Raw genomic sequence first — 15659 nt, 5'->3', positions numbered from 1 at the left:
AGATTTTTGTGAGTGGCAAATTCGCACACACGGTTTACGCTTAGGTTTGTGCTTCAGCACGGTTAGTAAATGAGGCCCGTAGGGCTTGCGATACAAGATGTGAAAAATTTTCCTGATATATTATGTACTAATTTTAATAATCCTCAAGGAAATATTATCATAAACTATACCAAAGGAGTAAAATCACTGTAACTATACGAAAATTACTTAAGGTTAAGGCATGCAGAACGTTGCGTACCCAAGAATAGGTTGATCTGAGTTGCCAAATCTGTGTCTTATCCTCCTTTTAAGTATTGAAAGACGCTAACCTTAATGCATGTACTCGTTTGTCGTTTGCACGCATTTTTGGTTATTTTATGTGGATGGTTTATTATTTTAGCTGTAAATATTACTGGGGATAAAGCCTATGGCTCTAACAGTGTAAACCGAGTTAAGCGTTACCTGCTGCAATCACGTGACACTGTGAGGGCAGCAACGCATTTTGCGGTCTCTGCTCTCTTTATGCTCACTCGCCATTTTGATTCAGCACAGTCGGTGACCTACTTTGAGCAGGAGAGAGCCAGCAGCGAAAATAACAACGCCCAAGCAGCTCTGTTAGCAACGAAGAAACAGGTAAGCGGTTATTAAAGCGTATTTGTGTTATTTCGAGGATTTTGCGATTTTCTTCAAAGGTTAAATTGGCGCGTTCTTCGCGCTGAAATCGAAATTAGGTCACAGGCTAGCTTCGGCTAGCTGGGGATGACCTCGAGGCGAGCGTCAAGAGCGAAATTGTAGTGAGGCCTACTTGTGCTTAATGTTACCCAGCTAATATAGCACGTTATTTGCCAGATCCGCAGTCTTTCATATCCCCTTACCAGCGATCCTCTAATTTAAGGTAGGATTGCACTAATAATCGACGCCGATGGTTTATGTGAGGCCGATTGGCAAGGCCCCAAATAATTTTTCTGGTTTCTCATAATCGGAGAGAATCGACTATTTAATCATTACAGATTAGGTGCAATGCAATCGGACTCATTTTTTTCCTTCTTTGATGCAGATCAGAGATTCATTGAGCTGTTTTAAAGGGGCCTTATGCGCCGTTATTGTGCTGTCTGCACATTTCGTATCGCTTAAGAAGAAAATTTGTGGAAATACCTGTAAATATTATTGATAAACGCTTTTTAAATAACGATTTCGCCGTGAAAATTGTACGATTTCAGTCAACACCAGAAAAAAGTCTTCCATTTTGAGCTCGATGATGCAAATAGCCTGCGAACCGTGGGAGTACCCTAAGCCCTGTTTTTTTTTGCTTACAAGCTGAACTAAACTCGTTTAAACCGGATCGACCAGAGTGGGATCATGGTGCGTGTTCCGATCCTGTTGAGCTTTGTTCAGTTTGCCAGGGGCCTGTTTTTCACCCTAGATTGTGTGTATTGCAAGTCTATCTTTACATTTGTCATGCAAAAACCCATGAACATAACTCATTTTGCTAAAGGTTCATAAAATACATGTAGTTTAAAGTATCTGCTTTTTTTCTTTTTGTGGTTAATATTCAATTTAGAAAATGGTTGATTAACTTATATTTTGGCAGCGGATGTGACCTTTGTTTCAAGGGGTGTGGCCTGCTTATCTTGGCCATAAAAGGCAGCACATGACTAGTACATAAATAAAAAGCAACGAGTAAACACTTTGTGCAGTAAAAGCGCTGAGCTAGACTGTGTTAACTAATTTATCTTTCATCTCAGCTGATAAAATCATCATGAGTGGCTGCCGTGTCTTCATTGGACGTTTGAGTCCTCACGCCAGAGAGAGAGATGTGGAGAAGTTTTTCAAGGGCTATGGTCGCATCCGTGAGATCAACTTGAAGAATGGGTTTGGCTTTGTGGTGAGTTTGAGTACTTTTTTATGTAAGGTGAGAGTTTCAAAAGTGTTGTTTTTGGTTTTACATAATCACATTTTCCTCTTCCTTTCAGGAATTTGATGACCACAGAGATGCAGATGATGCTGTGTATGAGCTAAACGGCAAAGAACTGTGTAGTGAACGGTAATGATGTTGTCTTTAAGTCTGATTTGGGGGGTGGGGATGTTTACATTTGACTCTCATTCCAGCAAGGTGTACTTATACTTTATCACAGCTCTAATAAGTTTATTTTTTGAGAACCTTAAAAGCTGTTTATACTCCAGGACCGAGCAGCTTCTTTTTATAAGTAAATTTCCTTGGCTGGTCTTGTTTTATCGCAGTTCCTCTTTCCTTACTGTTAGACTGCCACAGACCTTTTAAAGGCTCATTTGTGAGTGTTTGACACAACTCATGAGGCCCTTCAAAACAAGAAGTAAACATTCAGACAGTGGCTGGAAAGGAGAACTAGTTCCAAGTTATTAAGAATCATTTCTCTGAGCTGATAATTTCTTTTTCTCAGTCTTGCTCGTCGCAAAATAATGACGTCAGGCTCCCTGTGGTGGAGTCCGTCGCATGCCTGAGTCACATGCAGCACACACATGTAGTCAGAAATAATTATTTTGTTTATAATCTGATAACACTGATTGAACTTCTTTTTTCGCCCATCAGGGTCACTATTGAGCATGCTCGCTCCAGAAGAGGAAGAGGTGGCGGCCCTGGAATGGGACGTTTCGGAGGCGGCGGCGGCGGTGGTGGTGGCGGCGGCGGCTATCGGCAATCTCGCAGCAGTGGATCCAGGTAGAGCACACTTTCAGTAGCTTCCTTTAAAACAATTTAAAAAAATAAATAAATAAAAAGCACTTAAAGATACAATTAATGTAAAAAGAAATAATGATGTTAAATAAATAAAATTATAATAAATGGACAGATGCAGATTAAATATTGATATTAGGTTGTAAACCTCTCAGACACGTGAAAACAGATCCTGTTATGTGGAAACCGTGGGTGTGACAGTAGTTTATCTGGTCCAAAGTCAAATACCAGTGACCTGTGACAGCTCAACCAATATTATACAAGCTGGAAAGATACACACACATATACAAATCTGCATACACGTGGCAGAAAAGTAGGGTTGAGGGTCTCTAATGGACTACACTAAAATAGGATTGGCCAGTGTTGAGTTTCACCTCTGAAGCAAACTCAAATATTTACAGAACTCTTAAGGTAGACGGTGAATGTGATGAGACACCAGCTGTGTTTTCAGGCACAAACGCAGATCCAGATTTGGATGCATTCACCGGATCTGGGCTCCTTACACAAAATGTTATTAAAGGTGTATTGGTGTTTGTTGCCTCAGCAGATATGGCCCTCCTGTGCGGACTGACCACAGACTTGTAGTGGAGAACCTGTCTTCGCGGACGAGCTGGCAGGTAAGAGACAACAGGACACAAGCTTTTTAAAAATGACCTAGTTTTGTAGAGGAGCAAAATTAATTTTATTGGCCGGGTCAGTTTCTTTAAACAAGGTACAGAAAACAACACATACCAGGCAATTTTCTATTTACTATAGGAAGCCCCCTAGTATTTATAAATACTTTTTCTTTTTAAACACTTTTTTTTTTCTCCACACAAAAGCACATGTTATTACTGATGCCAGGCATTCTAACAAAAACATTTAACTGTTTTTATTTTTTTAAACAGCTGCTCTGATATGGTTTCCTTTGTATCAGAGGTAAATGCACACCCTCCACTGGGTGTCACAAGTGTGTAGCGCCCTCTGCTGGTTGTTTTTCTGAATAGTGTCCATTTGGTGCCTTTCCTTACACGCAGTTGCCGCTGATGTAAAGTCTTGGCTGGGCCCAGTAACGGGTGAGAGTGGTCTAGCGCAGGATACGGTAGCCTTAGGAGGTCCGTAGCCACAGTCTGGAGGTTCTGTGGGCTGGCACTCCCGACTGATGTAACCCCCCTCAAATCCACGGTCCCTACACTCTCCCATTTGGGTCTTTTTCTGTTGCTGATGGAGCTGTGGGGGGTGTTGGGTCGGGCGCACACCCCTCCTCCTTCTTGGTCTCTGGTGGTTCCTTACTTGTGGAGGCCGGATGCTGAGTCAAGGCCGAGGGCGTTTCTCAAGGGCTTAACACTGCATTGGTTCCCATTTGCTATTTGGACAAGTGGCTCTATGCTAATATCTTCCTGGGTATGGAGCGGTAAGTAGCATAAAACTCATGTGATTGGGTTTGTTTAGGGTCGGGTGGTAACGGGGTGTAGAGTTACAGTCCTACAGGGGACTCACGTAAACAGTGTATCTCTGTTGAGCCAAATCTCTTTAGAACTAATACATCAACAAAAAGGAAATCCACATTAGGGTTTTTTCCACTTATCCATAGTATTGCCTATAAGTACATAGCATTATCTAAATCGTATAAATAGTTGGCATACAAAAATTCATCCGTTCACCCAAAAAAACCAAACACTGTTCTATGTTACCCTTCAGGCGTCTTATAATATAATTCAATTTGGGTTTTGTTTGATGTGCTTAAAAATATAAGGGTACAAAAGGAATTTAAAACAATAAATAAATGAAAAAGCAACACTTGTCCACTCTCAAAATGCAATTTGTGTGGCTCTTTTGTTTACGTGGCCTCCACTGAAATGGAAGCTTATCACTAAGTGACAAAAGTCAGGACTAGATGACCCAAGTTTCAGTGGTTTCTTGCTGCCTGTTCATTTCTCTCCCTCCAGGTCTGAGAAGGCGCTCACTGACACCTCGGGTTTCATTCCCTGTTGCTAATCCGCCTTTATGCTTTTAAAAATAGGACCTGAAGGACCTGATGAGGAAAGCAGGTGAAGTTACCTTTGTGGATGCTCACAGACCCACCAAAAACGAAGGGTGAGTTGCTGTTTTTTGGGTTGAGTCTTTCTGTATTTACAGTGTGAACTGTTTGTCCACTAATTTCTCTTTTGATGCAGGGTGGTTGAGTTTGCATCCCGCAGTGACATGAAGAATGCCATATCCAAGCTTGATGGAACAGAACTGAATGGGCGCAAGCTGAAGATGTTTGAGGACAGCAGAAAGTAAGTTATTTATTTATTTTAGGTTGTATCCATAAATTGTGCAGGAATTTGCAAGTTCTCAAGTTAGTTTGACAAACTGCTAAAAGAGGTTTAATATTTTATTTTGAAAAGCAGAAACATTGTGTCGTAATTGCGCGCTCTCTCTCTCTCTCTCTCTCCCCCTGCAGTCACAGCAAGAGCCGCTCTCGCTCCCGCAGCTACTCCCGCTCTAAGAGTCGCTCCAGGAGCCGCAACCGCTCCAGGAGCCGCTCCAGATCCGCCAGCCGGACTCCCGAGAAGAAGACGTCAGGAGGGGGCAAGGCCTCAGCCAGATCCCCGTCCCGCTCAAAGTCTCGCTCCAAGTCCCGCTCCAGATCTCGCTCGCGTTCACCTGCACCGGCTCAGGACAAACAGTCTCCCCGCTCCCGTTCCCGCTCTCGCTCTCGCTCCCAGTCCCGCTCTCGTTCCCGCTCCGCCTCAGCAGACAGCAAACACTGAGATGGGTACACCTGTATGTTGTAACATAGACTTATAGTTGCTCGGTGTGGGTCTAAGTCTTTTTCCTTTTTTTTTTTTTTTTTTCCTTCTTTGTTTTAGTGAAGGGGATGCATTGCCTTTTTATATGGCTTATTTTGAAATAAAGACTGTCATTAATGACACTTTTGTGTTTATTATTTGTAAATCTTAATTTTGGATGTGTCTCTGTAGAAGGAAGTTTCGTTATTGTGAGATTTATGTATCCCTTCTTTGTACAGCCTTTTCATATATACGAAATACTCAGTTGGTGATGATGCCCGTTACAGTCTCAGCTGTCTGTCATGTTTTGATTCCATCCAGCACTCTGTGGCTCTTGGTCACATCATTGATTCTCCAAAAATGTTGATGAGTATGTTTGCGAGTAATGCGAGCTCCCGTTTGTTGCTGTGATTACGCTTCTGATGAGGTATTTGTACATGTTTCGTTCACTGCCCTGATATGTGAATCTGCAAAGACTTCAGCTAGTTATTTGTCTGCATTTTTCAGTTTTGTGTAATGAATTTGGATTTTTTTTTTCTTAAATCATGGCCTTATTCCACCTGCTGAGTTTTCTTAATCTCCACCTTATTGGGTGTTGAGGGCCTGAACACGTTTGTCTCTAAATAAGTTTATAATTTGATACTAATAAAATGCCCACTGCATTTCTTTTCTTTTTTTTATGTCAGTTTTTTAAAATACTTTGTGAATGTGGTTCAAGAGATTCACATGCGCATTACAATTTCTGCGATTGAACTCAATAAAGCTTCACAACTGTTAATTCTGTTTGTTGTTTCTCAGTCAGTATTGAGTAACATTAATTAAAAATTGAGGATTTGCAGTTCAGGCGCTGCAGCTTTCTTGTGCACATACAATAGTGGATAACCTTGAGAGTGAAGATTAAGCCAAGCTCATAACTGCCACAAGATCCTGTTTGATCACGTGTGGCTCAAACCTTGATATAATGAAGCTGGTATAGCAAAGTGCACACATTTATGGGTTGTATTAAGATTTTGACTTTATTTCAAGTACTCTGATACACTTCAAGGTTTTTTGTTTAGATATTCTGTGTATATTGTACAATGAAGAGGCACACGGGGTGAAAATCATTGGCTCTCAGGTGTAATAAAACTACAGTTACAGTTGCGTTCAAAGTTTACATACACATAGGCATGAATGTGAAAATTTGCTGCTTTCCATGATTTCTTTGAACGGTTCTTTTTTCGGGGTGGATACAGACTATATCTTTAATGACTTTAAAAACAAAAATTCGGTACACAAGTTTGAATTTATTTTTGGCTCAGTTATATAAACACATTACCTCTGATATTTGGTTAAATCGCCCTTAGCAAGTTACACCTCAACTAGATGCTTTTGGTAGCCACAAACAAGCTTCTGGGCAATTCTGGCTCGATATTTGACCACTCCTCTTGGTAGAATTGTTAAAGTTACGTTAAATTGATTGCATTTTCCTGCCACGGACCTGTTGAGGTCAGGATTTGGGAAGGCCAGAGTGTTAGCCTGCTCTATTCATTTACAAAACCAGTTTTGATGTATCTTTGGGATCATTGTTTTTTTTGGAACAGACTGTGTTGAAGTTTCAACCATCTAGCTTTTGATTTGAGGTGAAGTTTCTGTCTTCATTATTCCACCCGCTTTGTGCAATGCCAAATCCTAAATAAATTCAAACTTGTGCACCCAACTCTTAAAAAACAAGAGTTGGGTAAGCGAGTCACTCCCCATAGACTTCCACGTTAAAGGGCCCAACTTTACAGGATTATAAAAGCTAACTATAAATAGGTACCCTCTTCACAGCAACATCATGGGGCCAAATGTATTTGGAACACATCTGAATACTGAGCACACGTTTGACTAACAGGTGTCCCAACAAAGACATCTGTACCTGGTGTGTGCTAACTGGACCTGTCTGCTATGTATATCTCAGCTTATAACTTATTGCTCCACCCTTTCATCCACATATGATCACTTCTGGCTAAAGTGGCGACTACATCCACTTTTTTTGTACAGTCTTTGGTTTATACTGAGAAAAACTTGATTTTGAACAGTAGAAATTAATTAAAGTTTTCCATTCTTTCGTTTGTTCAAGGGGACAGAGGGGCGATTACTGAGCAGATATGATTATAGACAAGCTATCTGAGGATTAATATAGTAACAGCTTATCCAGGAGCTCACGCTAATCCTTAAAGTGGCCACGTGCTTTAAAGATGAGTGGTTTCTCTTTACGTTACTCACCGTTAAAGAGTAAAACATGTTTGTTGCGGTCTTGGTTAAATACCGGCAGTTTTAATTGCGTTGGCTTTAATCACACTCATCACCGTCACCACATGGTGGCAGTATCTACTCGCATTACAAAGTCCCTGCATGGCTGTACATGAGTGATCCACCATTAGGGATGACAATAATCAGGAAATGATTTTCCAGATGAATGAATGGAAATAATTTACGCAGGTAAACTGCTGTGATTTGTAAGAATGAAAGATGTAATCAAGCCACTCGAGCCGTTTAAGGAATTTAAGACGGAGTTTTTGCATATATATAAAGCATGTTAATCATTAATCATTTTAATAAAGTTGTAGAAATTATCAGCAGTTGCACTAAAGACCTTTTCTAAATATAACTCACAATTGCATCCCATTTTTCAGGTGAACCTAGACTCTTAACCACTGGACTGGGATTATCTATCTGTAGTTCAATGTAGCTCCACCTCCAGCAGCTCTCACAGCAAAGCTTTGTTGTTGTTATTGTTGTATCACTCAGGTATCACTCTACCTGCCACTGCAGGGAAGGAAGTCCTACGGTGACGTTTTGTTCGGGACAGAAATATATGAGGGATGATTAATACCCTGCTGAAGTGCAATGAATGCAAAGGCAGTCAAATTTAAGTGCCAAACTTATAGAAGGAAATTAGTGCCATATTTTAAAATCAAAAAACAAAACAAAAGTTTTGCATATAATGACTTAATCTTAGTGAGCTACTAAAAGCTGTATGCTTTCTTACCACTGCAGCATCTATGCAGTAATAAAGCTCCTTTAGCCTCTAAGTGGAGGAAGTATGATACTCTGAGACTCGTTTTGCCTTCAAGGAAATGGTCTTTGTTATATGGTAATAAACACTTACTTTATTAGGTATTCATCTTGTTTATGTATAATTCTGCCCCTACCATTCAAATGTGTCATTAGAACTGAAAAAAAGCTAAATAACACACATCTCTTGCTGTATAAGTAACATCCTACACACTTTCCTTTTTAAATAAGCAGTGTCACTGTGGTATTACAAAATGCTGTTTCATCAGTCTGAAACACACCAACTTCCTTAAAATGCCTTGTTTATCTCACAGCGACATTGATCCAACATACAATACAACTTAACGCTATTTGATGTCAGTGTTGCTAAGCTTTCATCTGAACTGTAATCAGTACAAATGATTACCTGGAATAACTGCCACTACTCCACCATGTGAGCTTTCATGGTTTCACATCAGTTGGAGGGTTTCATGGTGTAAGGTTGTGGTAGTTATAGTGTTCTATCTGAAGTTGGTGTATTGGGTTTAACAGCTGGTGATAGATTTCATTTCCTTTTGTTTTTGGATACACTAATTTTTTCTTTTTTGGAGAAAGACACGACTCATGGTGCATATTAGCAGGACTCAGCTTGATAAAATAAATTTACTGTACTGCAAAGATGAGTCTAAATGTGGGGTGGGCTAAACCATTTTACCATGTGTTTCCATCCATCCTTTTCCACTTATCTAGTTAACCTAACATACATGTCTTTGGACTCTTGTAAAAAGCTGGAGTACCTGCCTGAGAACCTGCCAACTCCACAAAAAAAGGCCCAGCAGGCTGGTGGATTTCAAATCTCTATCTCTAAATATGGAAATGCAAAACTGCAAACAAAAACAGGCTTTGGAGGACTCCTCCCACTGTCTGTCCTAAGGTAGTCTGTCCCACTCACTCCACCCCACATCAGCAACTAGGGCCCCCTGGTAAAAGCACTGAGTTGCTGCCATCTGATTGGTTGATTAGATATTTACATTAACATGCAGTTATACAGGTGCATGCTGTCTTACCACAGTTTTATCATATAGCTGGCATCATATGTGTCATATCATATATGCTTTTCCTTTACAAGACATTTTAAAATCTTGTGCAAAAACAAAAAAAACAATGCAATGAATGCTGTGAGTAAGTGTGTGAGTGGGTAAAAGGCTCCCCTCCCTCCCGCAACAGGGCGGCACGAATCGCCCTCCATACCCTCAGAGCAGCGTGGTAGGCACAACAAGCTCAGCGGTGGCTCCGCTGCAGTCCCTCCCTGGCACAGAGGACCACACCGGAGAAATGAGCTCGTCCTCCGCCGTCTGCACTGCATTAACGTGAGTGCGTAACGGCTCTTTTCACGGAAACACACGCGTATACAGAGGACCCGCACCGGTTTGCTGTTTCCAACCCCCCCAGCTAGGTGTCGGATAGTCCCACCGGCAGCTCGGACCATGGCGGAAAGAAGCGGCCGGCTGAGTTTCCCCGGGAGCGGGGCTCTCAACAGACCGGTCCCCATGAACCTGTTTGCAACGTGGGAGATAGACGGATCGTCCCCGAACTGCATCCCGAGGTAAAACGCGGCTGGCGCCGTATCTCGGTGTCCTTTTAAACTTTAAATGCGACGCTTTTACCGTGCCAGACGCGCAGGCTGTCAGTTGTCAGTTGGCTAACGTTACGCTTGCACCAGCTAGCTGTATCATCATGCCAAGTGGATGCCCATGCAGGCAGGCCCTGCACCGGGATCCTCCATCCATCTGCAGCACTGTTTGAATGTAAATATTGCAAAGGGAGGGTAAGCTGTGCCTTGTAGTTGGTAGGCTACAAAAACAAAAACGTTCACTGCAGGGTTACATCCCACCGTGAAGGTGTGTGTTCTGCAGAAGAATGAAAGGTAACCAGCCCCGTGCCAGGTCATTGTGCCAGACTTCATGCATCATGGAGACCCAGTGGGTTCAATGGGTTCTTGTGACGCCCCCCCTCCCATCCTCCATCCTCCTCCCTCCACCCTCTAGGAGACTTAAATGCGGTGTGCATTCCAAGGTTGCCCCGATTTGGGTGCATGTCTATGATTTCTAGTGTTCCTCATCTCAGCACTGGTAACATTTCACCCATGATAGGAGAGCAGTTCACAACAATTTTCACTATTGATTGTCTTCTGCCAGAAAATATAGTTTAATACCTTCACAGACAATAATATCTCAGAGTCTCTGGAGGCTTTGGCATTGTTTTTAGTTTACTGCCTCATATCTCCCACTATGTAAACATACTGTAAAAAAAAAAAACCCCCAAGCAACCAACTTCAAAATGTCATTTCTTCAACCTCTCTTTAAATTTGTGTGCAGCTGCTGAAAAAGCATCAAGCAGTTTTAATTTTCCTTTGTCACGCTATTTGTTTTTCAATGCTTAAAACAAAAAACGCTCTGTGTAGGTGTGTTTGGTTCCTTCAAACTTATACCTTGCCCTCAGGTTGCAAACAGAACAGAGCAGTGTTTGTGTAGTTGTTCTCAGCTGGAGTGTCACTGTGGTTTTACTGGACTGCGCTCCTAAAACCCAACAATGTCTAATTATACGGTGATTTAAAAGGGAGAAAAAAACAGCAAATTTTCACTTTTCTGATGCTGGAGTTAATTACAGTAGCGTAAACTGCTCATTCATTACTAAAATGAACATGGGTATATAATTAAGGCTATAGTAAATACAGGAATATATGAGATTTCCTCCTCCTCTGAATATATTTGTCTGTTAGGCTTTTTCTTATACAGTCATGGTTAAAAGAAAGTACAGTTTTAATGTCTAACATATCAGGACACGACAAAAATAATCTGGCCCATAACAGGTCTTAATATTTGGTCAATACAACATCAGGTGAACAAAAACGCATGACCTATCACGCTTTTATTTATCAGCTTGACTCATGCACTTGAGTGACTGATCATCAGTAAACGTGAGCTCCTTTATAAAAGCTGAAGTTTTGGTGGTCTGGAGCATTCAGGTGTGGTTTAAAGGAGGAAATACATCACCACTGAACCAGTCGTTCCTGTCCATCAATCTGGGTAATGTTTAAAAGGTCATTTCCAAACGATTTGAAGTCCATCATTCTACAATGAGAAAGATTATTCACAAGTGGAAAACAAGACGTTTGGACGGGCATCCCAGCAAATTCACCCCGACAAAATAGAAGCCTTAGCTACTATGTTAAATGTTAAAGTTATTAACGGTACAAATTTCCAGGAGAAAGCATTTCTAAAAAGAACAAACCACAAGACTTTGGCAGCAGTGTCCAAAAGACACATTAGCCCAAAGTGGTTATGACTGGTTATAGTGAAAAGAGAAGGGAAATATCAGCAGAAGCACATCACACCAAGCACGGCGGTGGAGGGTTGATGATTTGGGCTTGTTTTGCTCCCAGAGGATCTTGGGACCTTACAGTCATTGAATCAACCATGAACTCGGATGTATACTGGAGTCAAATGTGAGTCCATCTGTCCAACAGCTAAAGCTTGGGCAAAACTTCATGCAACAGGACAACGATCCCAAGCACAGCAGCAAATCTGCAACAGAATGACTGAATTGCTTTGATGGGCCGTTACAAAAGCTGTTCATAAACAAATGCCCACAAACCTCAATGAACTGAAATGACATAAAAAGAGTGGGCAAAAATCCCCCACAGTGATTAGACAGATTGATAAAGTCATACAGGAAACTGATTACTTGAAGTTGCTGCTGCCAAAAGTGAGTCAAGAAGCTACTGAATCATGGGGTGTACTTTGTTTTGTTAGTTTTTCAGACGCTGTTTCAATAGACACAGTGTAATATGTCATGTGTTGTCATTCATCTCGGCTTGTGTTTACCTAATTTTAAGACCTGCTAAGGAGCAGATGATTGTTCATTGTGGCGTTATGCATAAAACCTTATAATTGAAAGAGGGTTTACTTTATGTTTGAAAGCCTAACATGCAAATATTCAGTTTGAGAATAATCATTCTGAGTGTCAGACCTTGAGCTCAAACACTGGGTTATCGCACAAAATAGTCAGTGTGATTATGAAGTGGCATTGAATTAAGCCACAGCCTTGGTATAAAACCTTGGTCAGCAGTTCTACAAACTATCCTTTAAACCTGATATGTTCGGATAGTTAATGTTGTAACTATTAGCAGAAGCATGTAATGTGATTAGATGTGTTTTTGAATTAAAAACAGATATGAGGCATTTCAGCACGAGTATAACTGTAAATAAATCTATGCTTACAGGCATGTAATCAAATAAAGTTGCATTTTTCCCCCATAAAATCGGAGCCAAAACCTCATTAGAGGAGGTCAGAAAATAAATCTTTGTTTAAATGGTCGTTTATCAGATTGAAATACGGTAACTATTCAGCGCTTGGACGCAATACAGACAAAATCCTGCTGTCAGACTTCGGTCAGCATCTGTCAGCCTGCAGAGAAGAGGGAAAAAGCTGCAACTGATACAAAATATGGAGGAGTATATTTGCGTGTTTATTTACTTTTTTTAAACTCTCTGTCCTCAGCCTCGATCTATCCTCTTAAGTTAATACCTTCAGTGGGCATTACATTGCATGGCTTTTAGCTGAAATAATTCATTTCCAGGAATAGCATAGTCGAGATGTTATTCAGCTGAGTGGACAAGTGGATAAAAAGGTTCCTGTAACTAAAAAGTCCCGGGTTCAATCTGCTCTGACCCTGCACGTCTGTCAGCAACAAGAGCAGCGTGGGCTGTCGTATGAAGCTGCTTTACAGCGTGGATTTACTTCGCTTAATGTGTTCGTGGGCTCAGACACTGCAGCGACTCGCCTGCTCGTGTGAAGTGAGTTCAAGACCTTTAAAGGCTGTAGCTCTCTATTGACTGCTGTCTGTCAGAGTTTAGACAGGAGGAACTCAGCTTGTTAACCAGGTGTCAAATCAACTGTCTTCCTCTATCAGTCTCACACGGGAACTAAATAAACTGAACGCCTCACTGCCTGCACTACTATCTACTTCTTTTAGTATTTAGTTGTTTTTTCCTGAAACAATGGAGAGGCTTTTCTTTCAGTTTTTTTTTTTTAAACATTAAGAGATTACTATAAAGCTCGCTGTTGAGTCTTTTCATGTAGTATAATTCATGGAGCGTACTAGATAATTAAAAATTTAGCTTTGGATAAATAGTGTGAAAATGAACTTGGTTATTTCTATTATTCCAACACATAGACTGTATATAAAAGATGGACCTGGAAAGCGAATGCAGAAGACCTTTAAACCTGCATTTCTTTCCCCTAATGGTCAGCAGGAGGTCTTTTTTTTTTTTCACTTACAAAAAGAAGTCTGATTGGGAAAAGGCCAGTAAACACATTCGCATTAAATGTAATCATCTTCAGCGGTAGCTTCAGATCATGAATTATGTTAATGTTCATTTTGTAAATTGTATGCTTTAGGGCATGGGCACCTTATGTTTGACAAATCGGTCAGGGTCGAGAGTTCATCATTCACTGCTATGCATATGATACCCAATTATATTTATCTATGAAGCTGAAAGACAAAAATACATTAGTTCAGTTAAAGCTATAAAGCCTCTGATGACTGCCAATTTCCTACTATAGACGCAACTGAAAATCTTAGCAACATTATGTCTAACCAGATACTTTCTATAGATAGGCCTTGGCTTCCAGCAGCACTGTGAGGAAACTTTCAGTCATTTCTAATCAGGATATATCCTTCACCATGCACATTAAACAACTATTTAAGATTGCCTGCTTTTATTTGATTCTAGCTAATGTATTAATTGCTTAAATGCTCTGCTTTAATCCATTATTATCAGGTTGTTCTAAAAATTCCCTCACAAGCTTTTAGTTGATCCAGAATGCTGCAGCTATAGTAAATTGTATCTTCTATTTTCCACTCCCAACCAGGTGGCTGCCCCTCCCCGAGCCCTCCCAGAGGTCTCTTCCTGTTTAGAAGGGAGTTTTTCCTTCCCACCTTTTCAAAGAGCTCTTATTAGAGAATCATCAAATTTAGAGGGTTTTTTTTTTCTCTAATGCTGTAGGGTCTTTACCCTAGTATCTGCCGGTTCGAGATATATTTTTGTCAATAGGTAAAATGCTAATAGCAAGGCTCCAAAACTGAAATGCAAACTAGTGGATGATGGTAGCTGTGTACATCTTTTGCATACAGTCTATGGTAAACAACTGAAATTTAATTGTTATCATATTTGCTTCCCTTCTCAAAAATGTGAGCTCTCAGTAAAAACTGAATGTATGTTAAGTTTTATCAACTGCCATCTGTCATCGTAATTTTTGCAGTTGTACAAGCAAGCCTTCAGCCTATGCATTGTGATAAGAAAAACAGTATAGTTCTTGTCAGCAGTGACCATGAAAGTTAGTGGATTCTCTATATGAGACAGAGGTAGTCTGAAGGGAAGAGTACTTAGCATGAAAAGGGATTTTTTATTTTTTATTTTAAACACATCTCCTTTTTAGTCCTCAGGAGCCAGAGTTTAATTTTTTTTTATGGGGAAATCAGGTTTGGTGTGAATAGAGTCAGTAACACGGTTCCATGGAGCTGTACTCATTATACTGTTCTGTTGCCAGAATGAGACTTTAAATTAGTAAACTTGTATACAGTGCTAATCAGTTCCTGGCATCCCTTTACCTCGCATGGGTTCATTACATTTCTAAAAATCAGCCAAGCTACTGTGTGTAACATGGGACCAAGCAGCATTTTTAATTTGAACTAGCATATGTGCTCTTCCCCTGATTTTAATCATTTTATCCTGTACCTTCCTCATCCTTCCGCAAATACTGCTCGCAGTGGCTCGGAGGTCTCTGAAGCCCAAAGGCTATTAGCCTGGGAGGCTTATAGAAGTGCTGCCTCGGCACTGATCTCACGTTTCCCAGAGTCACTTCAGGACACGTGCCTCTCCACGCTGAGATACTTCATAATCACCTACCTCAGGAGAGGGAGGGGGCCTTAAACACATAACGTAGAGGTTGGTGGGTTGTGAAAATCCAGATGTGAGATCTAAAAGTGGCTGCAGTTTTTATAAGGTAGCACTAAGTGTTTATGAGGCTCTGATCTGTGCTTACTAATAATGCTAAGAAAGAATACAAAGAACATGATGGGTACAATGAAGGCTCCTCTTATATTCTCAGCATCCTCCTTAAGT

The 15659-nt window shown here is 40.7% G+C and overlaps 2 protein-coding genes across 5 annotated transcripts in view; both read left to right on the top strand.

Moving 5' to 3' along the window:
* Nucleotides 1–454: 454 nt before the first annotated feature.
* srsf5a (serine and arginine rich splicing factor 5a) lies at nt 455–6226 on the top strand. 2 transcript variants are annotated; one of them, XM_005477474.4, is made up of 8 exons: nt 455–612; nt 1725–1864; nt 1953–2023; nt 2549–2677; nt 3240–3309; nt 4695–4768; nt 4849–4953; nt 5121–6226. In XM_005477474.4, exons 2-8 carry the CDS (start codon nt 1739–1741, stop codon nt 5428–5430), a joined length of 885 nt encoding a protein of 294 aa, XP_005477531.1. In that variant the 5' UTR covers nt 455–612; nt 1725–1738; the 3' UTR covers nt 5431–6226. The 2 variants fall into 2 exon arrangements, with proteins under 2 accessions (XP_005477531.1, XP_003445504.1); XM_003445456.5 differs by having other exon boundaries at nt 3237–3309.
* Nucleotides 6227–9693: 3467 nt separating this feature from the next.
* The window catches only part of pacs2 (phosphofurin acidic cluster sorting protein 2), a 64201-nt gene continuing 58235 nt past the window's right edge, over nt 9694–15659 (top strand). Inside the window, exon 1 of one of the 3 annotated variants that reach the window (XM_025901240.1) lies at nt 9694–10075. In XM_025901240.1, coding sequence (XP_025757025.1) covers nt 9957–10075 — 119 coding nt within the window. In that variant the 5' untranslated portion in view covers nt 9694–9956. The remainder of the gene's footprint in view (nt 10076–15659) is intronic. The other 2 variants (XM_003445413.5, XM_005477475.4) reach the window with 2 other exon arrangements.

Source organism: Oreochromis niloticus, linkage group LG19 (assembly GCF_001858045.2).
Source record: "Oreochromis niloticus isolate F11D_XX linkage group LG19, O_niloticus_UMD_NMBU, whole genome shotgun sequence".
NCBI classification, from domain to species: Eukaryota; Metazoa; Chordata; class Actinopteri; order Cichliformes; family Cichlidae; genus Oreochromis; species Oreochromis niloticus.
Note: the sequence above shows the minus strand (reverse complement) of the source record. Positions and strands in the feature narration are given on the sequence as shown.

Coding starts and splice junctions, on each gene's coding strand:
- srsf5a (XM_003445456.5), top strand. CDS start 1,739: ATGAGTGGCTGCCGTGTCTTCATTGGACGTTTGAGTCCTCACGCCAGA. Junction 1,865..1,952: donor AGAATGGGTTTGGCTTTGTG/GTGAGTTTGAGT, acceptor TCTTCCTTTCAG/GAATTTGATGACCACAGAGA. Junction 2,024..2,548: donor AAAGAACTGTGTAGTGAACG/GTAATGATGTTG, acceptor TTCGCCCATCAG/GGTCACTATTGAGCATGCTC.